Source organism: Mesocricetus auratus, unplaced genomic scaffold (assembly GCF_017639785.1).
Source record: "Mesocricetus auratus isolate SY011 unplaced genomic scaffold, BCM_Maur_2.0 Super-Scaffold_100009, whole genome shotgun sequence".
NCBI classification, from domain to species: Eukaryota; Metazoa; Chordata; class Mammalia; order Rodentia; family Cricetidae; genus Mesocricetus; species Mesocricetus auratus.
The window spans coordinates 53477313-53504674 of record NW_024429193.1 but is presented as its reverse complement, the minus strand read 5'-3'; the positions used below and the strand labels follow the sequence as shown (position 1 = coordinate 53504674).

General features: G+C 45.1%; 1 protein-coding gene and 1 long non-coding RNA gene across 3 annotated transcripts; one reads left to right on the top strand and one right to left on the bottom strand.

Moving 5' to 3' along the window:
- The first annotated feature begins 1570 nt into the window (after nt 1–1570).
- Nucleotides 1571–27362, top strand: Ampd1 (adenosine monophosphate deaminase 1). 2 transcript variants are annotated; one of them, XM_040752132.1, is made up of 16 exons: nt 1581–1687; nt 3010–3021; nt 6591–6771; nt 8543–8708; nt 11572–11737; nt 14932–15151; nt 16454–16583; nt 19240–19434; nt 19567–19698; nt 20233–20396; nt 22931–23057; nt 23276–23439; nt 24251–24371; nt 26331–26504; nt 26667–26777; nt 27176–27362. In XM_040752132.1, the coding sequence occupies exons 1-16, from the start codon at nt 1666–1668 to the stop codon at nt 27332–27334; spliced, it is 2244 nt and encodes a 747-aa protein (XP_040608066.1). In that variant the 5' UTR covers nt 1581–1665; the 3' UTR covers nt 27335–27362. The 2 variants fall into 2 exon arrangements, with proteins under 2 accessions (XP_040608067.1, XP_040608066.1); XM_040752133.1 differs by lacking the exon at nt 3010–3021 and having other exon boundaries at nt 1571–1687.
- LOC121142370 lies at nt 10755–18443 on the bottom strand. The gene is made up of 5 exons (XR_005879376.1): nt 18364–18443; nt 17136–17242; nt 16470–16541; nt 13433–13517; nt 10755–11017 (listed from the first exon to the last, which is right to left on the bottom strand). It is a non-coding gene; the product is annotated as an uncharacterized LOC121142370 (long non-coding RNA).

Here is a 27362-nt window from a genome sequence, read left to right as displayed (position 1 = left end):
TTGGTATTGAGAGAGCAGTAGGTGATCTAAGCGTGTATTATATCATTCCTGGATGGAGTCATGGAAATGTGTGCAGTAGCTAAACTCCATACTAGAAACAATTCTGGGGGCCAGTGAGATGGCTCAGCAGGAGCGCACTGCCAAGCCTGGCCATCTGAGTCCCATCCCTGGAACTCACATTGTAGAAGGAGGGGGCTGTGTTGTACTCTGATTTCCATGCAGCACAAATAAATAAATAAATAAAATGTGATTTCAATATTTTTAAAAATTAAAACAAGTTTTAATGTATTTCTGTTGTGTAAATATATATGTGTGTGCTTTCTGTGTGTAGACTGGGTGCTGGAAAGAGAGAAAAGTCAGTCCCCTGGGGCTGCAGTTACTGAAAGGTGTGAGCTGTCATGTGCGTGCCAGAAATCAAACCCAGGACCTTTGCAAGGACATTAAGTGCACTGAACCTTGAAGCCAACTCTAGCTCCCATTTTTCTTTAAGCATCAAGGAATGAGCTACTCCAGTCCTAAGTTACAGAATTAGCCAAAAATCATCCTTCACCATTAGAAATCAATGTGTTTGGTTTTTTTCATAGCACTCATTATTACCTGATGCTATCTTAGAAATTTTGTTTTTGAGACAGAGTTTCATGTATCTCAAGATAGTCTTAACTTGCTATATAAGTAAAGATGACCATGAACTTCTGATTCTCCTGCTTCTACTTCAATCATGCCTGGTTTTTTGTTTGTTTGTTGAAATAAAATTTCTCTGTGAAACAGTCCTGGCTGTCTTGAAACTTACTCTGTAGACTTGGAGGCTTGCCTCTGCCTCCAAGTGCTGGAATTAAAGGGATGGGCCACCATGCCCAGCCATTATGTCTGATTTTAAAAAGTGTTGGATATTGTCAATCAGAATTTAGTAGGAGCTTTATCTTTCTTGCTTGCTATCTGCTGCCGCCCAGGTCAGTCCCAGTTAGCCTTTCAAATAGTGATGCTACACAGCTAGTAAAAGTGTATGTGTGTGTTGGGGCTGGAGAGATGGCTCAGCAGTTAAGAGCATGGGCTGTTCTTCTAGAGGACTTGGGTTCAATTCCCAGCACCCACATGGCAGCTCACAACTGCCTGTAACTTCTGTTCCAGGGGATCCAACATGCTCACATAGACAAAACACCAATGAACATAAAATACAAATAATTTTTTTAAAAAGTGTGTGTGTGTGTGTGTGTGTGATAGTGTGTGCTGAGGTCTTGATGAATGTACCAGGGCATTCACCAAAAGCTTTCCTGATGTTAGGATTCTTCTTATCCGAAGCCCAGAAGACCTTGACACGTAAGTGGGGTAAAAAATAGATGTGGGGTCACATCCTGTAAGAGAGTCACACGTGATGAGCCAGCTTGTTGTATGGTGGTGCTGAAATTTGATTCCTGGCCACTACAGCTACCTTTTCTACAATCTCAAGATAAAGACTGGAGGCTTCACCTGTTTGTCACTGTCATTGCCTAAAGCTATAAATAGGTCTGAAGCTCATCTCTCCTTTTAGCAGGGAAGGGTCAGGTTACAGGGGGCAAAACAAAATAATAAAATGTGTGCACCAGTATTTCAAAGTGTCTCAGCCACCCCACAGTCCCTCTCTTGTTCCTCTGCTGTGCCCTCCTAGAGCCAAGGATCCCAGCCACAATGCCTCTGTTCAAACTTACAGGTAGGTGTGCACAGTGTTTGAAATGTAGGGATTTTTCTTCCACATGGAAACATTCCTTTAACTACTGTGGCAGCTTCAGTAATCCTTTATTTAGGGTCCATAGTAGCTTTGGATGTCCATGTCAGGGAGAGGCAAAGTTTTTCCAAGTTTGCTTTCTTTCTGCTTGCGGGAGGAGGGTTATTTTCGCAAACTGTCTTTGAATCCCTTAGAAAGCGGAGCCATCTATTGGACTACTCTGAGCAAAAGCTATGCTTTCACAGCCCCGAGAAGGGTTGCTTACAGTGTGTGAAGGCAGATCATGAGCATGGAAGGAGCTTTAACCCAGCGTGTGCTTGCACTCAGGAAGGTTTCTTAAAGAAATCAACTGTTTGTATGTTTCACTATAAAAAGGCAGGCACGTGAAATAAAAATTTAAAGTAACAGAAACTCACTTAAGAAAATTAGGAAATAGTAGCTTTAAAAGTCACGTAGTCTCACTGATGGTGCAAGGGTCCACTCAAACATTTTGACATTCAGCTTCTAGTCTGTGTCCTATGCAAAAGTAAAGATGCCTTTAAGAACACAGTTGTATTTGTGCTCCTCCAGCAATTATATAGCCTTTGGGCAGGAGAATGCTTCATCTTACTGTTATAATGTGACTTATTATGTATTTATTCCAAACTCTTCCTAAAACCATTTGAAATTGTTATGAGACTCTCCTGTTTTCTTAATCTCCTGGTTCATTTTTACCTTATTTTATATGCATAAATGTCCTCTTGACCTTATGCATCTATAACCTTCTCTGTGCATAAAGAGTTTCTCTGTGGAATTGGGTCTCAAAAATGGTGGTTCAGTGGGTGTTACCAACTGGTTTATCAAATAAGCTGGTTTTGTTTACCTATTCCCAGCATTGTTTGAGAGTTCCTAGTACTCTTCATCAGATTCCTTTGTTTTTTTTTTTTTCTTTTACTTTTCCACCCTACAAAAAGTATCTTTATGGGCTAAGAATGTGGCTCAGTAGTACAGAGTGAGCTTGATAGTAGCATACACAAGACTCAGGCTCAACCCCCCCCTCCACTGCCTCCAAAAGAAGTACTTTTAATTAATATGTGCTTAAAGACATAAGTCGGTAGGGAAGGGGATGACAGTGTATAATGGCCTTAACCCCATGATGTCCTTGGGCAGCACACAGTAAGAGACTAGAAGATGAGCTAGAACAGCACTTTGGACCACCCCTTCCTGTGTGCAACCTACATGTGTTTCCCGAAGCCTGAGTTCCCTGTAACCAATGAGTGCTCAGAGTTGTTCATTTGTTGTGTTTTGTTTTGTTTTACTTCACACAGGTCAAGGAAAACGTGAGTATCTTGGACTGTTTTTCCTGCCATTTGCAAGTATCTTATAAAGAGGTGATGGTGTTCCTTAACTTATACAAAGATGCTTATTTCTCAGCAGTGTTTATAGATGGAACCACCAAAAGTAATAATGGTAGCTAGCTAGCAAACAACCTTTATGGATTTCCAAAACACAAAAATGAAAAATAAAATACTCACTAGTTCCCCCGCTCCAAGGAAACATGATGGTAAACACCTATAATCTCAGCACTAGGAAGGCTGAGGCTGGAAGATGGAGAGTTCAAGGTCAGCCTGGCCTACATAGGGAGACCGTGTCTTAAAATACAACAACAAAACACACATGCAAATAAAGGCTACCTCCCATGTCGCTTGTTTACAGCTTTGAAATAAAACATACAGATGAGTCAACAGGGGCCTACCAAACCTCACCTTAGAAGATCCTCAACCTAGTGCAAAAAAAATTGTTATGAATTTTTTTGCCAGATAAAACATGGTTTTAGGCTGGGCGTTGGTGGCGCACGCCTTTAATCCCAGCACTCGGGAGGCAGAGGCAGGCGGATCTCTGTCAGTTCAAGGCCAGCCTGGTCTACAGAGTGAGTTCCAGGACAGCCTCCAAAGCCACAGAGAAACCCTGTCTCAAAAAACCAAAAAAAAAAAACCCATGGTTTTAGATAAACCAGCTTTAGTTGTGTCCTCCACCCTCTTCTCAGAGTCTGCTGCTCTTTTGCTGACTGATGCAGTTCTGCTCCAAGCACCTCTATAACATGAGATGGGGAGGTGGGAGGCTTGTGAGCTGGCCTCCCCATACACAAATAAACTCTGCTGGAAAATAAGCCTGGGTTTCCGGATCGGTGGGGTGGAGAAGCAAGCATGATGACCTTTTTCTCAAGTCCTGTACTTCCTGCACTAGTAATCCCAGATATTAAGGAGAGCACCCTGGAGATTTTAAGTATGTCATGTAAGATCTTAAGGGCCATCCTGAGGTTGACTTGTTATTCCTTTTATGATGGCGAACCATAACGCTCCTGGTGACTGTGGTTTGCCCAAGGCTACCCAGATATCATGGACACCCTTTCTCGTCTTAATCTCGTGCCCTATTTTTCCACTTTACCTTTTTTTTCCTATTTGCCCTGATATAGATGTCCTGTCTCCCAGACAACGCCCCCTCAGAGGTCCCATGATCTCAGACAACATGCTGAGGCGTCAGTAATTGTCTATACAAGCTGAGAAGATTATTTCTCCTTCCTGAATTTGGGTTGTCACCACATTTTACCTACTTATTTTTACCCCACAGTCACCACGGTGCCGTGAAGTAGTTGGAAAGGCAGAGTTCTCCAGCTAGAGATCAAATTTCAGCTGTGCTTGCATGGAGTCCAGACAGCTGTTTAACTCTGTGGAAACAAATATCAAACATATCATTTTTGGTCATCATGTAAGCTACTTGAGAGAGATACGACCTTAGTGAAAGCTATACTTTGAAATATATATATATATATACTTTCTCATATATATATGTACATACATGTGTATATATATGAGAAAAATGAATACAAACAGTCCCAGATAACAAATGCTGTTCTAGAAGAGCCAGGGCGTCACCAGATGGGATTTTGTTTCTGGCATCAATTCCACACTGTCCTCCTGAGGTCTTCAGAAGCACTGCCACAGATCCCGCATGACGAGCCATGGCTTTGTCACCTCATTCTCATCATCATAACCAATGGCCTGTTTCCATTTGTCCTTCATGTGTGCATGAAGCTTCTAACTTCTGCCTTCCACTCAGCTTTGTGGCCATGATGCTCTGGGAGGAATGATGCTCCTTCTAGGAATCAGCTGGTGGTGGACTAGGCAGTCATTCTCAGCCTTTACTTATATCTACTCAGTGTTCCATTTGTTTCACTGTGGACTGCTGTGCTTGCCAAAGAACCACTAACAGCATCCAAGCATGCTTTGCGATTTCAGAAGGTGTTTGTGTTTAACAAGGCAAAAAGATGCTCGAGGTTCAAGCAACATAGTCTGCCCTGTTAACTCTGCCATCAGAAGCCAAGATTTGAAAGTAGCTTACCTGACAGCATTGGTGAAGTTAGGAGTCGCTTGATATCATTGCTAATGTATGCTTCATCCCATACGATCATAACCACATATCATCCTTAATGACCCAAAGCTAACCAACTGTGTGCTTGCCCAATGCTGCCAAATGACCTCATTCAGTTTAATCTGATGCTTTGTTTCTCTTGAAGGGTTTCCACACACATTATCTCACTCATTATGTCACAACGGCCTTGCAAGTGAGGTTGGGTTGGTATTAGTGCCCCCACTTAGCACACAAGGAAACTGAAATGGGGGGGCTGCTGCTGGTGGTCGTGAAGGAGTTGATAAGCAGCACAGGTCAGTTATACCATGAAATCAGATTGAAAATAATCACCTTTTGGAGGCCTGCATAGAACCTGGCAAGAGAGGGTCATTCTCTGTGTAGTTTGCTCTGCCGACTCTATGACAGGTTTCTGAGTCAGGGTGCTCCAGTTGCTAGCTGTTCGCTGTTCTCATTACTGCTCACCAGCTCTTCTCTGGAAGTACCTAGAGGCTCTTACAAGTGCTGCAGGTGTGAGGTGTGAGCTGGGCACATGGAGAAGACAGTGGGACTCAACAAAAAACCAACACTTGATGGCTGTCACTACCCCATATGATGAAACTGGGTCTTACATCCTGAAGATTAGGGGATTAGTCATTGCCAGGCTAGTAGAGGTCACCCTTGTTTCTTCATTTTAAGAATGGGAAAACTTGGGCTGAGCTCCACATGGTGGAAGGAGGAAACTGACCCCCAAGGCTCGCTTTCTCTCTCTCTCTCTCTCTCTCTCTCTCTCTCTCTCTCTCTCTCTCTCTCTCTCTCTCTCTCTCTCTCTCTCTCTGTCACACACACACACACACACACACACACACACACACACACACACGGGGTGGGGATAGGATGGGAAAGCTTAAGGTGTAGCAGTGGGTTGGCTTTCTAAGTCACTCGTTGTCAAAGGTCATGTCCACAAGGAATGGGCCCCCAGCACATGGCCCCAGGTTTTGGCAGCTTCCTTTCACCACATAACATTATATCACAGTTGTCAGGTTTAAAAAAAAAAAACAGAGGCCATTGTATGAGAAAATTTTCTTTAGAAGGGTCTGAGAGGCCACATTAATCTCCTGTTTCTGCTGATTTTGCATTGATAAGCTCCAGGGACCAGCCAGTCCTTCTACCGTGTCTTTAAAATCAGCAGGAGGACCCAGACAACTCAACAGAAAGGACTGTTATGTGATGACTATGAAAGCCAAGTTAGCTCTGCCAGGAACAAGGGTATAACACTAAGAGTTTGTCCTGTGCGGGTCTAGCTGCATCTTTAGGGCCCTCCAGGGGTGTGCTCCATACACAGAACCCCACTAATCTGGGGCAGGCCTGAGCTCTGGTTGGAGGTCATCGAAGCCATGAAGCCAACACAATGTATCCTAATCCTTATGCCTGATACCCAGAGACTCCTGGACGGCTTTTGGACAAGAATGCTGACTAATATGTGAAAACCCTCTTCTAGAAATTGATGATGCAATGCGTAGCTTTGCTGAAAAAGTGTTTGCCTCTGAAGTCAAAGATGAGGGAGGTCGACATGAGATTTCCCCCTTCGATGTGGACGAGATCTGCCCAATTTCCCTTCATGAGATGCAAGCACACATATTCCACATGGAGAATCTGTCCATGTCCATGGATGGCAGGAGGTAAGTGGTTAGGGCGAATGTGCGGCCCCTCGGAAGGAATAGCAGGTCCTGAATGAAGGTCTGTCTGAATGCAGGACACACAGAAAGGAAGACTCCGCCAGGTTCTGAGTTCTTCCTCCTCACTGTCTATGTTGGGGAGAGACACCAACGACAGAAAAAGACAAAGCAGCAGGAACCCCCTACCCTCATCTACATCTCCTTGAGCTAAATAAAGCCTTTGCTTACCCCAGGAAGAGAACCGGAGCCTCCAAAGTGGGCTGACAGCCGCAGCAAGCACTCATAACACAGACACAGATGGCGGGTGAGCTGGAACTCAAATGCCTAGTCTTCAGACACGTCCCCCGCCAACAGCTGTGCTCTCTGTGTGAATCCCTCACCAGCCAGTCTGAGGGCGCCTTGAGGGACACTTCATCCCCACCCATACTGTACCTGTCATGCATGCTACTCTTGCCCCAGGAGTTAGCAGAGATCTTTCATGAAAAAGAATTATTTCCCTTTATTTCTAGCACTCCCTATAGCTCTTAAACACACAGCGCTCAAACCTTTCAGCCCTCCCCGATCCTGCCAGCCTCATCTTGCTGTCATTCTCTTGATTTTATGACTTGAAGGGAGGAACAGCAAATAGTCTCCTATGGGGTCCCCTGAAGGATCTTGCCCAGGACTTTTTGTCTCTTCAAAGTAGAAACTTAAAAAAAAAAGTCCATGTGATAAAACAGCATCAGCCAGGCATGGTGGTGGTGCATGCCTTTAATCCTAGCAGTAGGGAGGCAGAGGCAAGCAGATCTTTGGGTTTGAGGCCAGCCTGGTCTACAGAGCAAGTTCCAGGACAGCCAGGGCTACACAGAGAAATCCTGTCTCAACCACACACACACACACACACACACACACACACACACACACACACACACACACACACACACAAGAAAAAGAAAGGAAAGCCATTCTATATACATTAAATCTCACAGAAATTCCATAAGGTAACTAGCTATGTGACAAAAATACCCAAGACAGATGAACTTAAAGGAGAAAGGACGTATTTGGCTCTGAGTTTCAGAGTTTTCCGTCCATGCTCAGTTGACACTGTTGCTTTGGGGCTGTGGTGAGGGGCAACACCGTGGAAGGGAATTCATGACGGAGCAAAGCTGACCACATTATGGTAAGAGGGGGAGGAGAGAGACTCGGGGCCTCATGCCCCTTCAGAGCATTTACCTGCTGGCTGATCACACCCCTCCCCTCCCACTCTACCGCCCCTCAGCAGCTGTGCCTGCTCCCCAATAGTGCCACAGACCGGTGAGCCAGCCGTAGCACATGTGGGAGGGATGCCAGAGGAGAGCCATAGCAGACCTGTGGTTCTAAGCTGAGGCTCTAAACTGTGGCTCTAAGGTATGGCACTATACAATTAGGGAGATGGAAGCTCAGAATTGAAGGGGCATGAATAACATGACACGGGACACAGCTGCCATCAGCTGTGCTCACTGTAATAGCTGGATCGCCTAGTCCATTCCTGCCAGACTGTTTGGAAAGCAGGGTGTTATGGTGAAGACCGTCTAGTATATTTCCTCAGGTGGCCTGTTCTAGAACAGCCCATCATATTTGCTTGGTGCTTTCTTCTCCCATCATGGTGATATCTTGTTTCTGACACCCAATTCATATTTTACTTTTTTTTTTTTTTGGCCTCAAAATAAACTGGCATAGTGAAAGTCCATCTAGCACAATGGAAGTCCTGAGGAAGACCAAGCTAATTCCTTTTATGTGTCCATTTCAAACCCAGAAAAAGGCGCTTCCAAGGACGGAAGACTGTTAATTTGTCCATTCCCCAAAGTGAAACAACTTCTACCAAACTGTCCCACATCGAAGAACTTATATCTTCATCCCCGACCTATGAGAGCGTGCCTGACTTCCAGAGGGTACAGATCACGGGGGACTACGCCTCTGGGGTGAGTTGCCATGTGGATGTCCTCACAGCCAGACCCTTGTAGCTCCATGCCATCCTCCTTCCTGTTAGAGCAGACGCAGCATCCCTCCTTTGCCATGCTTCATCTACATTTCTACTAATGCCGAATGCCATGTTTCTGTGTCGCTCTATCCGCCCGCATGCTACAGTGGGCAGCCTGGGCAAAGGGGCCAGAGACAGCAGCGATGAACCCCAGTGTGTCCTTGTGGACTGCACCATGAGGTAGGGCAGAGGTGAGGGCATGAGGGACGAGCACACTGCAAGATAGCTGAGAAGGTCAAGGGGCTTGCCTCGAAGGCCCAAGCCCCTAATGGTGGACAGAGAGAACCAACTCCTGCAATTGTCCTCTACTTCCATGGGTGCATGCCCAAAACAAAGAAAAAGGAAAATCTAATGGAGGGGTGCTGGAGGAAAGGCTCAGCAATTGAGAGCACTCGATGTTCTGGTAGAAGACCTAGGTTCAATTTCTAGCACCCACATGGTGGCTCATAACTGTCTGGACCTCCAGTTCCAGGAGATCTGATACCTTCCTTAGACCTCCATGGATACAATTGTGGTGCACACACATGTACGCATGCAAAACACTCACACATAATAATTTTTTTTTCGAGACAGGGTTTCTCTGTGGCTTTGGAGGCTATCCTGGAACTAGCTCTTGCAGATCAGGATGGTCTCGAACTCACAGAGATCCACCTGCCTCTGCCTCCCTGCTGAGACTAAAGGCCTGTGCCACCACCGCCCAGCTCTTTAAAAATTTTTTACTATTGCCGGGCTTTGGTGGCACATGCCTTTAATCTCAGCACTGAGGAGGCAGAGGCAAGCCGATCTCTGTGAGTTCGAGGCCAGGCTGGTCTGACAGCCTTCAAAATAATACAGAGAAACCCTGTCTCATAAAAACCAAAAAAAAAAAAATTAAAGAAAGGAAAATTCCAATGATACCATTGTCTTTAGACCAGATAAATCCTTTGGGTTCATTAGTTGCTTACACAGCAGGTGTTGCTTGGAATGGATTCTTGTATGTCACAGGGATACTGAACTCATGTTACTAACCATTTGCCCTGCTTGTCAATTAATAAATCTCTGCCACACAGACTTGCAGTATCAGCATCATATTGGTGAAACTGCTATCAAGCCCTCAGTCTCTGCTCCAAATATAGAATCAATACTGAGCCCCCTTCTCATGTAACTGACCCAGGCAGGGTAAGGCCTGAGGTACTCCCAAGGCTCAGGGTGGGGAAATGCAGGCTATTTTTGTTTGTTTATTTTCTTCAGTATGGTAACCAGGGTGCTGGGCAAACAGCAGGGGCAGGTGCAGACATTAAAGAACTGACATGAAATGTTTAATGAAATGACACATACATGAGACAAACACAATTTGGAAAACTCCAGACTTCAAAGGGCTTAAAGACAGGAGACAAACTTGGCATCTCTGTGCTTGGTAGACATGAGAACAGGAACAGAAGGGGAGAAGATTCCAAGAAGTCAGGGAAGAGTGACCCCACATCTGAAGCCTGGGTCTCGGGTCTTGTTGCTTCAGTTACTGCTGAATATGACTAACCTGCTGAGCGATGTTCCTCATAGCTGTGCTCTGTAGCCAACAGGGGCATCCTCGAAGTGTAAACAGCAATGGGGAGGCTTGTCTCAGGGCTAAAGTCTCAGGGCTTTTGGAACCTGATGAGCAACTGACTCATTTTAATAGGCCCTTATTGAGGCCAATTGCTAAGGCCTTGAAGGCTGAAGTGCTGGCGCGGGGACATACGGGTGAGTGAGATCCTTTGCCTGTGACTGACTGCCAGCCTAGCTTCAGGTTCAGTGAGAGACCTTCTCTCAAAGGACTAAGATAGACAGTGACAGAGTGGGACATCCTGTATCCTCCTTGGACACACATACCTGCACCATATACACCTATACCATACACACACACACACCAATTGTGAAATCATGACATTTCAGAATAGATGCAATTAGAAGTCAGTATGCTAAGTGAAATAAACCAGACTCAGAAAGACAAATATATCACGTTTTTTTATATGCAGAGCCTAGATTTAAAATGGCACGTGTGACAAAACCAGAAATTGGAAAAGGGACCATGAAATGGAGAAGAGATCTTAAGAGGGGGATCAGAGGACATGCAATAGGAAAGCAGAGGGGAAACTGACTGGATGATAAAGGGGAGAAACTGCCGGAAGGAGGGGCATGGGAGAGGGCAGTAGGCAAAGGACATGGATAAGGACAAAGTATGTTGACACATGTGAGGACGCCACGATGAAACCCACTACTTTGTGTGGTGAGCTAAAAAACAAAAAACAGTGATAAAAACAATCAGTTCTTTTAATCAAGTTAGATAACTACCACTGTGCAGCACAAACCGAAACAGAATACTGGAGACTCAGCCGGGCGGTAGTGGTGCACGCCTTTAATCCCAGCACTCTGGAGGCAGAGGCAGGCGGATCTCTGTGAGTTCGAGGCCAGCCTGGTCTACAGAGCGAGTGCCAGGACAGCCTCCAAAGCTACAGAAAGAAACCCTGTCTCCAAAAATAAAAAAAAAAAGAATACTGGAGACTCAGTGATAGAGTACTTGGCCTTGGATTTGAGTCCTAGAATCAAAACCCTCAGAAACAAATGCAAAATTCACAGGAAAGAGTCCCATCTCAGGTAAGGTATGGTAGAGAGATAAAAGAGATAGAAAAACTCCTGGAGAGAGTTCCGGGTCCCAGTCCAGAAGGAACAGCCAGGCAGATAGGAGAGGCTCAGCAAGGTCACAGCAAACAGGAGAGCAGGACTGAGAGATCAGCCTGGCTGCTTTCCCGGTTCTCACAGGCTCAGCTCTGACTCTTCCTTGGCAGGTAACAGTTGAAGACTTCGAGGTGGTTTGTAAAGGTCTCTATCGGGCATTGTGTATACGGGAGAAATACATGCAGAAGTCATTCCAGAGGTTCCCCAAGACTCCCTCCAAGTACCTGAGGAATATTGACGGTGAAGCCTTGGTAGCAAATGAGAGCTTCTATCCAGGTGACTTACCTATTAAGTATGAATTCTAACATATGTTCTTAGGATATCAGTGACCCAGCCTTAAGGTATCATAGTTGCCATTGGCCCCGACCTGAGGCCCCCATATCAATCCTGATTCTGTCGTTAGCGGCTTTCAAACCCCAGCTTAGGTCTGTGTGTTTCCTCGTTTCAGTGGCTGTGAAAGCGTCCTAATTACTCGGCTATGATTCAGTCTCACTGTCTTTTATGTCACCCTCACTTCTACACTGGGTATTAAACACAGATCCAAGCACGTTACTTTTCCTGCTCCCTTCTCCCGTCTCCATCCAAAGGACATTTCAGCTGTCCACCTACTTGCTCTCTTAACTTGTTTCTAAATTGATGACCTCTACTCCATCCTCCTTAGTCCTGGTTATGGGTGGGAGTGTTTGTTTGTGACAGGATCCCAAGTTTACCCAGGGTGGCCTCGAACCTTGATCGTAGCTGAGGGTATCCTTGACTGATCCTCCTGGCTTACCCTCTCAAGTTCAGGCAAGGCAGACCTGCATGTCTCCCTCAGCTTTAGCTGGAAGCCTTTCTAGATCTGTGTCCCTCAGCACTTCCCTGAGATTGCTCTGTTTGGAGACTGCTCCCCAGCCCCGATTGACTTTCTCCTTGTTTATTCACTCTAAGTCCATGTGTCTAGAGACAGCCTAAGCTCGCAGGGGGCAGCCCACATTCCATCCTTCCTTACCTGCCCCTGGCCTCTACAGGGCTGGTGAAATGGCTTAGTGGGCAAAGGGGACCTTCTGCTGAGCCTAAAGACCTGAGTTTGAGCCCCAGACCCACAAAGTGGGAAGAGAAAACTGACTCTCACAAGTTGTCGTCACACGTGCCATGGACACATACACATATATTCACACATACAAATAATTGTAAAAATAAATGGATAAAATTTAAAAAGGAATCTAATGTCCTGACTTTCCTTAGCAGGTCTGTTTTATATAATTCTAAAATGTAATAATCAGATTTTAACAATTTTGCATATTTCTTTTTTGTTTTGTTTTGTTTTTTATGAGACAGGGTTTCTCTGTATTGTTTTGGAGGCTATCGGTCCAGCCCGGCCTCGAACTCACAGAGATCTGCCTGCCTCTGCCTCCTGAGTGCTGGGATTAAAGGCGTGCGCCACCACCGCCCGGCAATTTTGCATATTTCTATTGTATAATTGTATCACAATTGCTTTAATCAATTCCTATATTTAGGTATTTAGATCTATACCCTTTTTTTGGCTTTGGGCTCCTGTAGCCCATACTGGCCTCAAACATGTTATGTAGCCAAGGATGACCTTAAACCCTGATCATTTGCCTCCCCCTCCCGAATGCTAGGGTTGCAAAAGCACAATGCCAACCTCAAACAGATTTTGACCTACCCATGTGTACCTTGGCATGTGCATACTTGCACACACAATATAAATAAATGTTAAAAATGATTTAAAAATGACACAAGAGCTGTGTGTCAGTGGCTCATGCCTTTAATCCCAGCACTCAGGAGGCAGAGGCAGGTAATCTCTGTGAGTTTGAGGCCAGCCTGGTCTACAGAACAGGTTCTTCCAGGACAACCTGCAAAGCCATAGAGAAACTCTGTTTTGAAAAACCAAAACCAAACCAAACAAAAACAAAAACAAAAACAAAAAAAGACAACACAAAATAAAACCTCTTGCCAGGGATGGATACACACCTTTAATCTCAGCACTGAGTAGGCTGAAGCAAAGGAATGGAAGGCTTGGAAGGCTTGAGGCCAGCTGGAGAAGCATAGCGAGACCCTGTCACAAAACAAAATAGTGAAGGCTCATATAGGACAATGTTTTTAAAAGGTAACACTCTGAACCCTATTTTAAGCTGGGATTTTATTGCTACTTTATATAATAATTTAATAAGCCAATAAGCTGCTCTGAGCGGAAAGCCTGTGCTGAGTGATTTTAGGAAATTAAAAGTATTTATCACCAGATATTATGACATGGGCCTGGAATCCCAGCACTCAAAGGTAGAAGCAAGAAATCGGGAGTGTAAGGCTATCCTTAGCTACAGAACAAGTTGGAGACCATCTTGTGCTGTGAGACCCTGTCTTAAAAATCCAATCCCACCCCATCTCCTAAACTAACTAACTAAATAAACACATAAATGAATAAATAGAAATAAGAAATGACAGCACATGCCTTTGATCCCAGCACTCAGAAGGCAGAGGCAGGAGGATCTCTGTGAGTTATACTCCAGCCTGGTCTACATAGCAAGTGCCAGGACAGCCAAGATAACATAATGAGACCTTGTCTCAAAAATAAATTTAAGAATGTTGCCGGGCGTTGGTGGCGCACGCCTTTAATCCCAGCACTCGGGAGGCAGAGGCAGGCGGATCTCTGTAAATTCGAGACCAGCCTGGACTACCAAGCGAGTTCCAGGACAGCCTCCAAAGCCACAGAGAAACCCTGTCTCGAAAAAACCCAAAAAAAAAAAAAAAAAAAAAAGAATGTATTTGTGCCGGGCGTTGGTGGCGCATGCCTTTAATCCCAGCACTTGGGAGGCAGAGGCAGGTGGATCTCTGTGAGTTCGAGACCAGCCTGGTCTACAAGAGCTAGTTCCAGGACAGCCTCCAAAGCCACAGAGAAACCCTGTCTCGAAAAACCAAAAAAAAAAAAAAAAAAAAAAGAATGTATTTGTAAGTAGTATATTAATTACATTATATAAATACTACTTCTAATCACTTGAAAATCATTCTTATGCCAGATGAAATATTATTGCTATTTTATACTACTCGGTCACTTTGAAAACTCAGTGTGAAAATAAGCTTTATTTAAAGAACAAGTTATGCTAAGCATGGTGGCACATACCTTTAGTCTCAGCACTCAAGAGGCAGAGGCGAGAGGATCTCGGTGACTTTCAGGCCAGTCTGGTCTACACAGCACTCGGGAGGCAGAGGCAGGCAGATCTCTGTGAGTTCGAGGCCAGCCTGGTCTACAGAGCGAGTTCCAGGACAGCCTCCAAAGCCACAGAGAAACCCTGTCTCGAAAAACCAAAAAAAAAAAAAAAAAAAAAAGACAAGTTAATAGAGGTGTAAAATTATAACTGATGAAGTGTGAGATGACAAGCTAATGAGATATTGCAATATTTCTTATGTGGGTAATGTTTACAAGGCCACTTGTCCTAGATGCTGACATATTGCTCTGTGTTTTATTGAGAAAGTCTTCACCCCTCCTCCGAAGAAGGGAGAGGATCCCTTTGGTACAGAGGACCTTCCTGCAAACCTGGGCTATCACCTCCAGATGAAGGGTGGTGTGATTTACATCTACCCTGATGAAGCAGCAGCCACAAGAGAGGAGCCTAAGCCCTACCCTTACCCAAATCTGGATGACTTCCTGGACGACATGAACTTTTTGCTTGCTCTGATTGCACAAGGGCCTGTGTAAGTGTTAACTGAGATCTAAACATCAGCAACCAGTGTTATTGATGATCACAAGTATACCATCACATGCTCACGGTTAAAACACTACACTAAACTCCTTTATTGCCTGCAATGCCTTACGCAATGCATTTGTCTCTTTGTCTGTCTGTCATCTGTCTATTTATTTATTTACTTAAGTTTCTTTTTTTGTTTTTGTTTTGTTTTGTTTTTGTTTTTACGAGATAGGGTTTCTCTGTATAAGTTTTGGAGGCTATCGGTCCAGCCCAGCCTCGAACTCACAGAGATCCTCCTGCCTCTGCCTCCCGAGTGCTGGGATTAAAGGCGTGCGCCACCACTGCCCGACTTTTACTTAAGTTTCTTAAGTAGCCCAGGATAACATCAAACTTGCTATGTAGTCCTGGCTGACCTTGAACCTCTATCCTTCTGCCTTCACCTCCCAAGTGCTGGGATTACAAGTTTGCACCATCATGCTCAGTTTATGCAGTGCTGTGGATCAAACACAGGACTTTACATGCTAGGCAGGCACTGTATGAACTGAGCTACAGCCCTACTATGATATATTCTTTTTTTTAAGATTTTATTTTATTATTATTACTATTGTTTTGTTTTTTGAGACAGGGTTTCTCTATGTAGCACTGGCTGTCCCAGAACGCACTCTGTAGACCAGGCAGGCCTCTACCTGCCTCTGCCTCCTGAGTGCTGGGGTCAAAGGCGCGCATCACCACTGCCCAGCTTATTTTATTTCTTTAATTACGTGTATATGTAATTGTCTCTGTGTGGGTACCTGTATGTGAGTGCACGCCCCATGGTAGCCAGAGGCATCAGATTCCCTGGCCTGGTGGTAACAGGCAGAGTTGTGAGATCCCAGAGGTGGGTTCTAGGAACCAAACTCAGGTCTTAACCACTGAGCCATCTCCCCACCCAACCCTACCCTGAGATACTTTAATTATAGTTTAACAAGCTGAAGCATTTGTGAGTTGAGGGAGTGGAGTAACTAAGTAGGTGCTAACTCAGGATGGCGCCCAGGTCTATTGACTCCACAGCTGGGATCTTACTTACTTTTGACCTACACTGTCCCCACAGATTTTTAAATGCCTTCTCAAGTCCTCCCTTAGTATTATGTCCAGCTTTGCTGAGAAGCTGGGTACTCTACACTGGCCTAGTTGTGGAGGAGCAAACAGTATTTCTTCTCACAACTGTTTCCTCCTGTGGGTGAGGACAGTCCCGTAGGCTTTGAAATTGTTATCGTTTTCCTTACCTGTCTGGAAAGATTTAAGAATCCTGTGCATCTACTTTTCACAGTAAGACTTATGCTCACCGGCGTCTGAAGTTCCTGTCCTCCAAGTTCCAGGTCCATCAGATGCTGAACGAGATGGATGAGCTGAAGGAGCTGAAGAACAACCCCCACCGGGACTTTTATAACTGCAGGAAGGTGAGTGCATGCAGCTCAGAGCTCCCCACGGACATGCACCCCAAAGGACATGTGCCCTGATGGACATGCACCCCACCTGCAGGGTCTCTGAGTTTTTAAGGACAAGAAGCTGTTTGCTGACTGAGGAACATACCACTTCTTCAGGTTGCATGGATTTTAGCTGAGGCAGGTAGATTATATATAGAAGATTTGAAGTGCCATTATGTTGTTTGCCCAAGAGGGGAAAAAATGACACTTGCCATGGGAAAATTATAATTAAGAAGAAGCAGCCCAGTGGCAGAGAGATTGTACAGCCTGAGACGTGCAAGGCCCTGGGTTGGGGCCCAGTGCTGCAAAAATAAATCATAACTGTCACCAACAAGAATAAAAACCAAAGCTTTCAAGAGTTACTACTTCACGCTTGGGATAGCTTCCTTCTTGCTGTCTTCTGTATCCTAACTATAGAACTTGGGGTAAAGAATGAAATAGATTTTGTTTTGATTTGTAAAGTGGAGGAATAGGTTTGCTCAACAGAGTTACATAAAGATTGCAGGTGCTGCATGGGCTACTCACCCAGGAACACTTCCAAAATATGTTCTGGCCTTGCAAATGACCTCAAAGAAGTAGGTAGGCGTGGAAATGTCTAAGCCAAGTTCCAGTCTCGAGTCTCGGCTTAGCTGCTGTCAAATTTTGAGCAAATGCTTAGTCTATCAAAAATAAATTTATTAATATATTTTATTTTATTTTTTAAAATAATGGTTCCTAGTCAGGCGGTGGTGGCACATGCCTTTAATCCCAGCACTCAGGAGGCAGAGACAGGCGGATCTCTGTGAGTTCCAGACCAGCCTGGTCTACAAGAGCTAGTTCCAGGACAGCCCCAAAAGCCACAGAGATAACCCTGTCTTGAAAAACCAAAAAAAAAAAAAGATTCCTTCAAGTTTTTAATTTTATTTAAAGTTGTTTGCGAATGTGAGGCAAGAGAGGGGAGAGATGTGCACATTGAGTGCAGGTACCCTCAGAGGCCAGAAGATGGCATTGGATCCCCTGGAACTGGAGTTAACAGGCAACTGTATGCTGGGAATTTGAACTCAGGGCCTCCGCAAAAGGAATAAGCACTCTTAAATGCTGAGCTATCTCTCTAGCCTTACCTATTGATTTTTGAGACATGGTCACTGTGTAGCCCTAACTGTCCTGGAACCCATTATACAAAGTAGGCTGCCTTCCAACTCACAGCCATCCTCCTGCCTCTGCCTCCTGAGTGCTGGGATTACAGCATGCACCATGTTTGACTACTATTCATTTATAAAATAGGCATGATAAGTTAATGTGGTGGCCCATCTTTAATCCCTGTACTGGGGAGGCAGAGGCAATGAGTTCAAGGTCAGCCTGATTTACAGAGTGAAAGTCTGTCTCTAGATAGATAGATAGACAGATAGATAGGTAGATGGATAAAGAGAGAGATAGATAGATAGATAGATAGATAGATAGATAGATAGATGGACTACGTGCCTGAAATTCCAGTCCTTGCGAGGTAAAGGCAGGAGGATCTGCAGTTTGAAGTCATCTTCAGCTACATATCAAGCTAGGGCCAGCCTGGGCTGTAGACAGTTTCTGTCCCACCTGGTCCCACAGCCGTTTAGCCCCAAATAAACACACAGAGGTTTATGTTAATTATAAACTGTTTGACCGGTGACTTAGGCATTGCTGGAGTTTTCTTGTGTAGGCTTCTTACTGGCTAGCTCTCTCTTAACTATTAACCCATAACTAGTAATCTGTGTATTTCTACAAAGCCTTATCTTACCAGAGAACGCCTGGCGTCCTATCTTCCCAGTAGCTACGTGGCACCTCCCCGGCGGCTCCTCGCTCTGCTCTCTTCCCAGCATTCCTCTAGTCTGGTTGCCCTGCCTGTTCTTCCTGCCTGGCTACTGGACAATCAGCATTTGTATTAAACCAGTAAGAGAAACATTCGCAGCACACAGCCCATCACTGGGCTGCAGGAAATTGCCTCCAACAGACAAATACTATTGTACTTGTGAATTTTGTTTTTACATCATCATTGTATCAGGTCAGTTTTCAGGAGTCAGCTCTCTGTGGTCATCAAGCTTGGTGGCAAATGCTTTTATCTGTTGAGCCATCGTCTTGCCCTATTTTTTTTTCTGTTTTTGTTTTTGTTAAGCAGGGTCTCATGTAGCCCAGTCTGGCCTCAAACTTGATATATAGTTGAAGATGACTTTAAACTCCTAATTCTCCTGCCTCCTCTTCCCCAGGGTAGGGATGTAGCTGGGATTACAGGTATGTGCCAGCGTAGCCAATGAGCTCTATAATTTAAATCTTAACTTCCTTGGGTGCAAAAACTATGATAGCTAAATTGCTTTTATTGTATTTGTGGAGTAGAAATGAGCAATAAAAATTCTGTCTCAGATGTGGGAAGCACACTGGTGTACTGATGTTTGGGAGGGCCAGACCTCCTCCCTGCATCCAGTAAACCACTCACATCCTCCGCAGGCGCAGAGAGGACACGAATGGCCCTTTACTACTGGCCGCCTCTACCGGCTATCGGTTCACATCACTGTCTGTTCCTCCCTCCCTCCTCAGTGCGGTCTGCAGGACTGTGGCCACCAACAGCTGTACAAAGAAGGCTGATTGCTGGTTTTCCTTTCTCTAAATGTGCACACAGGTGGACACTCACATCCATGCCGCTGCCTGCATGAACCAGAAGCACCTGCTGCGCTTTATTAAGAAATCATACCATATTGACGCTGACAGAGTGGTCTACAGCACTAAAGAGAAGGATCTGACCCTAAAGGAACTTTTCGCCAAATTAAACATGCACCCGTATGACCTGACGGTTGACTCTCTGGATGTTCATGCTGTAGGTTGGGAAGATGCTACTTTTACTTGCTCTAATGACCCACAAACCCAGATGTTCCACTTGGTCCTTCCCAGGACTCTGTACCCAGGGAGCTCTGGTAATCAAAACTTCTGCTCTTGTTTCCTGATTCAGGGACGCCAGACATTCCAGCGTTTTGACAAATTCAACGACAAATACAATCCTGTGGGTGCAAGTGAGCTTCGGGACCTCTACCTAAAAACAGACAATTACATTAATGGGGAATATTTTGCCACTATCATCAAGGTGAGTAAAAAATAGTTACTATGGTTCGGAATAGGGGAAGAGAGAAGGGGAAGGCAGGAAAGAAGGAAGGAAGGCAGAAAGGGAGGGGAGAGAGGGGGGAGGGGGAGGGGGAGGAGGGAAAGAGGCATCCCTGGAGAAATGCCTCTGTTTCTAGGGTGGAGAAGTTAAGGAGTGATTTAGGGGTTAAGGACCTGACCTTCCGGGTTTGGGCAGAGCTAGGAGTATCCCTTGTGATGCTGTGTTTTAAGAAGCAAGTGTAGCATGCGGGGCTGATGGTTGTGTCTTGGGGAGAGGGGTCTATACAGCTGTGCTTGCCTTGCAGGCCCCATGGCTATCTCATCATCCTTAGCCTGATCCTTGCCCCTGGTCTCTGTCACCGGAGGCTCTTCTGCTCTCTGCTCTCTGCCCCCTTCGATCTCTGATAATTCTGTTCTCAATCCCTTTCACATTCCCTCTCCCTACAGCCCTCTGGCCTAGACCTCTGGGAGGACTTGTGGGAATTCCCGGCCTCCCACCCTTCTCTTGGCTTTACAGGAGGTGGGTGCAGATCTGGTGGAGGCCAAGTACCAGCATGCGGAGCCCCGCTTGTCCATCTATGGTCGCAGTCCTGATGAGTGGAGCAAACTCTCCTCTTGGTTTGTCTGCAACCGCATCTATTGCCCCAACATGACATGGATGATCCAGGTCCCCAGGATCTAGTATGTTTTTGCCCCTCCCCATGGGGGTGGGCTCTCGGGCTAGTCCTTCTCCCACTGCCTCCTCTCAGTCTGAACCAGAAAGCTATAGATCATTTAAATAAATATCAGCTTTGCCCAAGGGGCTACACTGGGGACTAGCTCCAAAATCTAACCTCTCCTCTCCCCGTCTCCCTCTCCTTCTCCTCTCCCCCCTCCCCTCCCCTCCCCCTTTCTTTTTCTCTCCTCTCCCACCACAGATAAGGTCTTGCTATGTAGCCCATGCTGACTTCAAATTTGAAATCCTCCTGCCTCTGCTGTCTGAGTGCATGAATCATACACCACCACACCCAACTTAGTTTGGTTTTCAAACTAAAAGTAAGGATCTAGAATGTATTTTCCCCAGGGGCAAATACTTAGTTCTTACTCTAAGGAAGAGCTAAGCTAGAGTAAGAACCATGTACACAACATCTGTCTTGTCAGAGTAAGAACTGTGTACATCACACATTAGTCATGTCTGTTAGATAAGAACCGTGTACATCACACATTGTGTCCAGTTCATTCTTTGCCAAGTTCATCTGTACTGGCATATACTTTTATTTTATTTTATTTTGGATACAGAATCTCCTTGTATATCCTTGATGGCCTGGAACTTTCTATGTAGACCATGCTGGCTTCCAACTTCCAGAGATCTACTGCCTCTATTGCCTGTGTGCTGGGAGTAAAGGCCTGCACCACCATACCTAGCTCTTTAGTTTTAGTTTTGAGACAGGGTCTCACTATATAGCTCAGGTTGGACTCAAACTCATATTCCACCTCTTTCTGTCTCCTGAAAGCCGGGATTACAGGATTGTGCACTGTGTTAGAATCCAATCTTAGCTGTCTGGTATCTGAACCTTTACTGCCACTGGCTGATTCACCCAAAAAAGCCCAAGTTCTTCGTAATGATAGTATGTGTCAGTGCTGCTGCTGAGGAAGCCAACTCCCTTTCATGGTATGCGCAGTCACTCCCTGCCTTCAGGGATGACTTCTCTCCTGTGTGCAGTATCACCGATCTTTTATCTAACTTCCATGCTTACATACATACAAAGTCTCTGGCGGCCTGCTTATGTGCCCTATGGCAATGCACGGTTTCCTTCACTGGGCCTCGAAAGATGGCTCAGCTGCTAAAGTGTTTGCTCCACAACCATGAAGCTCAGGTCATGAGTTCAGGTCCTACAAAATACCTAAAAATGGGACCTAATGTATTGAGTTGTTATGAGGGTTAATGTAGCTAATATTTTTATCTAGTTAGAAAAGTTTCTGGTGGGCTGGGCGTTGGTGGCACACGCCTTTAATCCCAGCACTCGGGAGGCAGAGGCAGGTGGATCTCTGTCAGTTCGAGGCCAGCCTGGTCTACAGAGCGAGTTCCAGGACAGCCTCCAAAGCCACAGAGAAACCCTGTCTCGAAAAAAAACCAAAAAAAAAAAAAAGAAAGAAAAGTTTCTGGTGTTGGGTGGTGGTGGCACAAGCTTTTAATCCTAGCAGAGGTAAGCAAATCTCTGAGTTTGAGGCTAGTCTGGTCTATAGACTGGGTTTCAAGACGACCAGGGCTACACAGAGAATCCCTATCTTTAAAAACAAAGAAGAAAAGCTTCTGGTATATATAAAGTAGTGTTATCTGTTGTTACCACAGATTAAGTGTGTGTGTATGGGAGAGAGAGAAAGAGAGAGTCTCCCAGGGTGTTGGCATACACCATCATTTTTGTCTGATTTGTGGGGTTCAGGGGATTGAACCCAAGGCTTTGTGCACACTAGGCAAGCACTCTACCAACTGAGACACACCCCGTCTCCCCATCATGGAACTTTTTTTTTTAAGATTTACTTATTTATTATAAATACTGTGTTCTGTCTGCATGTATGCCTGCAAGCCATAGAGGGCGCTAAATTTCATCACAGATGGTTGTGAGCCACTGTGTGGGTTGCTGGGAATTGAACTCAGGACCTCTGGAAGGGCAGCCAGTGCTCTTAACCTCTAAGCCATCTTTCCATCCCCAGAAAGGGGAACTCTTGATAGCAGTTTCTTGTTTGCTGACTTCTGACCACAAATGTGTTTGGTTGCTGAGTTCCCTATGGCAGAATTACTACACTCCTCATAGCTGCACTCAGTTGTAAATGCTGAGTTTTCTCGCTGCAGGGAGTTTATAGAAGAGCTGGGGTATGTGATCCAGTGCCCAGTCCAACCCAACTCTTTTTTAGGGGGTGGGGGGCAGGGTTTTGGAGACAGAGTTTCCTCTGTGTAGCTCTGGCTGTCCTGAAACTAGCAGTTTAGACCAGGCTAGTCTAAAACTCAAGAGATCCACCTGCCTCTGCCTCCCCAGGACTGGGGCTAAAGGTGTGTGTACCATTGCCCAGCCCCAATCCAAACTCTTCATGAATATGTAAGGAGAATATCTAGGAGTGAGTGTAGGAGGAACACACCAGGTCCTTTTCCGACGCATGACATTTAGTTCTCTGGCTCCCACACAGTGGGTCTTACTGTGCTTTCTCTCCTGAGTTCCCTTCCCTCTTGCCTTTAGTGATGTGTTCCGATCCAAGAATTTCCTGCCACACTTTGGAAAGATGCTGGAGAACATTTTCCTTCCAGTGTTTGAGGCCACCGTCAACCCCCAAGCTCACCCAGAGCTCAGTGTCTTTCTCAAGCATGTAAGTATGACCCTTCAGCCTCTTATACTCCTTGCATGAGCCAGTTGTCCTTGCTGGTCCTCGCCGATTCTCCCCGCTTATCTTTATATTGCCCCCTTACTCTCCCCCACTCCCCACCCTCACCCCCACCCCCGCTTTGGAACTATCTAAGGAGTTTCTCTGCAGGCAGAGCCTCTGCCCTCACACTGAACTCATGGCATGGCTCACTTTTCTGACAGATCACTGGCTTTGACAGTGTGGATGATGAGTCCAAGCACAGTGGTCACATGTTTTCCTCCAAGAGTCCCAAACCTGAGGAGTGGACAATGGAAAACAACCCATCTTATACTTACTATGCCTATTACATGTATGCAAACATCACAGTGCTCAACAGCCTGAGAAAGTAAGTGCAGGAGAAATGGGGTGAAGAAATGTCCTTTCATGGTCTGCTTGTGAGTGTATTTATTAGTGCGTGTGTGTATTGGTGCAGAGTACCTGGGGAGGTCAGAAGATAACGTCCGGATGTTGGTTCCCTTCTTCGAGGTTCCTTAGGCAAGGCCTTTCTTGTCTCTGCCATGTCGCGTGCTAGATGACTGCAGTCCCTAGCAGTGCTTGCCTCGGCTTTCCGTCTCGTCTTAGGATCACAGATGCACATCATTGCCTCTTACTTTATTATTATTATTCCTTTGGAATATTTATCTATTTTAATTTTATGTGTATGAGTGTTTGTATGCATGTATGTCTGTGCACCATGTATGTGCCTGATACCCAGGGAGGCAGGCACTGAAACTGAAGATGTCCCTGCATGGTACTCTATTCTCCATTGCTTCCTTGTCCCACCATATCCTCTGCTGCCTCTTAAAAAAAAGTTTGTATTTAGTAAGAATTACAGTGAGCATGGGCAATTATGTTTTGCTGGAGCTGTTGGGTGACTGTTCCCTTCCCAAGTGGTTTTTCTTTTCTTTTTTTTTTTTTTTGGTGATTTTGAGACAGGGTTTCTTTGTGGCCTTGGAGGCTGTCCTGGAAGTAGCTCTTGTAGACCAGGCTGGTCTCGAACTCACAGATATCCACCTGCCTCTGCCTCCCAAGTGCTGGGATTAAAGACGTGCGCCACCTCTGCCGGCCCCTTCCCAAGTGTTAACTCTACCAATGGATTTTCTTGTAAATCTCTCTGCCCAGAACCTGGGATTCCCACAGCACTTTCATTTCCACAGGGAACGAGGCATGAATACATTTCTGTTCCGCCCCCACTGTGGGGAGGCAGGAGCTCTCACCCACCTCATGACAGCCTTTATGATAGCAGACAACATTTCTCATGGCCTGAATTTAAAGAAGGTGAGTTCGAAGCTTTTTTAATTTAATTTTGAGACAGGTTCTCCGGCTGAACTTGAATTTGCTATGTAGCTAAAGATGATTTTGAATTCCTGATCCTCCTGCCTCCCTGCCTCTACTTCTGACTGCTGGGATTTGGGATAACAGGTGAATAGTGAATACCACCACATCTGGCTTAGAATATCTTCTTCTTCTTCTTCTTCTTCTTCTTCTTCTTCTTCTTCTTCTTCTTCTTCTTCTTCTTCTTCTTCTTCTTCTTCTCCTTCTCCTTCTCCTTCTCCTTCTCCTTCTCCTTCTCCTTCTCCTTCTCCTTCTCCTTCTTCTTCTTCTTCTTCTTCTCCTTCTTCTCCTCCTCCTCTTCCACATCTTCCTCCTCTTCCTTTTTTTAAAAACAGGGTTTCTCTGTGTAGTCCTGGCTGTCCTGGAACTCACTCTGTAGACCAGGCTGGCCTTGAACTCACAAGAGATCCTCCTGCCTCTGCCTCCTGAGTGCTGGGATTAAAGGTGTGTGCCACCATGCCCTGATGGAGTTATTTTATAATAGTAATAGTAATTCTATAATAGCACCATAACAAATCATTATGGTCCGTTTCCAATATGAGCTGTACTTTGAGCTCATTAGTGAATTAAGGATAAGCAGGAGGCATGCCACCCATCTTCCCTAGCTAACAGCTGCCATCTGATAGCCCAAATGCTTTACTTTCCCCTTAGGGTTGAAAAGTCCAAGGTATCAGGAGAGAGGAAGGATAGGGCAGACCTCAAGCCCCAGGAGGATGGGGAAGTTGGGGTGAGGACTATACTAGACTAGTGGGAAAGATAGTAATTCTTCAGAGACCAGCCCACAACACAAAGAGAGCTGAACATTTTCGTGATCAGAGACTATGGAAACCACTGTTTTCCCATCAGCCATTGCTGCCTTTTCTCTAGGTTATTATCCACCTTTGCAAGGTCAAAAACTGAGCAGCTTCAGCTTTGGGCTTTGCTACTCTGAGTCTTTACTACCCTTATTATGAAATCAGGGTCACTGAGCATGAAATATTCTAGGGGTTTCTTAGGCAGTTTGTTCTACAGAGAGTTGCAAAGGGTTTTTCTCAAGGTTACCTTGCTAGCTGCCCTCAGAGATGAATGCACAAACATCTCCCAACTACCATCTTAGAATTCTGACAGGTAACATCAGAGGTGGTTTGGCTTCCCTGAAGCTACTTTTTGCCAGGTTTCTTGTTGTAGCTTGCTTTAAAATGTCTCTTGTGATAGTTATAACTTCCATGTAGAAAAAAAAAAAACCACCAGGTTTCGGGGAAACTTTTGAGCTGTAATTGCCTAGATCAGCCCATCTAACTTTGATAACTTACTACTCAAGTTTAAAGAACTGATTTTGCCAAACATTTCTGAAAGCAATATCAGAACATTTGATTTTAAGTATTTACATTGAAAAGCTACAATTAGCCTGGTTAAGAACCTGTGTTCAATTCCTGGCATCCACATGGCAGCTCACAACTGTCTGTAACTCCAGTTCCAGGGGATCTGACACCTTCACACAGATACACATGCAGGCAAAACAGCAGGCATTAAAAAGGAAAAAGAAAGAAAGAAAAGAAAAACTATAACCACTTCCTAGGAGATTTTAAGATACCTTTGTTGAAAGTTAAAGCATAAGGTTGACCACGGGATTTCTTTCTATCTATCTATCTATCTATCTATCTATCTATCTATCTATCTATCTATCATCTATTTGCCCATCCATCATCTATTTATTTATTTTTTCTAGACAGGGTTTCTCTGTATAGCTTTGGAGCCTGTCCTGGAACTAGCTCTGTAGACTAGGCTAGCCTTGAACTCACAGAAATCTGAGTGCTGGGATCAAAGACATGCGCCACCACCGCCCAGTGACTATGGGATTTTTAAGGTTCTGGTGTCTAGCCCTTTTCACTAACCTCACTGTTACTTTTACTTTCTTTTCAGAGTCCTGTGTTACAGTACTTGTTTTTCTTAGCCCAGATTCCCATCGCCATGTCACCATTAAGTAACAACAGCCTGTTTCTCGAATATGCAAAGAATCCTTTCCTGGATTTCCTCCAGAAAGGCCTGATGATCTCATTGTCGACCGATGACCCGATGCAATTCCACTTCACCAAGGTACACAGAGGCTTGAGCAATGCAAGTGTGCTTTGCTGAGCTATCATTCCCCACCCAGAAACTGAGAGGCAAATCAAGGCGCTTCTTTATCCTCGTTATGTAGGATGTGCACTGTTTCTGGTACTAATGCACCCCTCTGCTTACTTACATAAATAACTACAGGAACCCCTGATGGAGGAATATGCCATCGCGGCCCAAGTCTTCAAGCTGAGCACCTGTGACATGTGTGAGGTGGCAAGGAACAGTGTTCTGCAGTGTGGAATTTCTCACGAGGTAGACGTGATGGTGGCTGACTGCCCTTCTGAGAATTGGGTCTAGCAATCTAAACATTGAAAAATTGGTGGAGTGAGGAAATACAGGCAGAGAAACTGTTGCACAAGCCACATACAGTTGCTACGGCTAGGGACTAGGAAAGCCTGGGGCTTGGGATATAGCTCAGTGGTAGGGTACCAGCCTGTGAGGCTCTGATATGAATCCCTACTGGGTTATATTCTCTGGCCATGTCTCTCAGGAAATAATATACATTTGATTTCTCAGGAAATATGCACACAAGGCACTAAATGAAGTTTTTCCTTTTGTTTATGAGTAATGTGAAGATTATGGCGGAGGAGGCAATCGCTGTCTATACCAGTATGAAAAGAGACATTGAGTATTCTCTCATTGTCTTACAGGAAAAAACAAAATTTCTGGGCAAAAATTACCTTGAGGAAGGCCCTGTTGGAAATGATATCCGGAGGACAAATGTTGCTCAAATTCGCATGGCTTATCGTTATGAAACTTGGTGTTACGAACTCAATTTAATTGCCGAGGGTCTTAAACCAACAGAATAAATGAAGTAAATAAACTGAATAACACTGA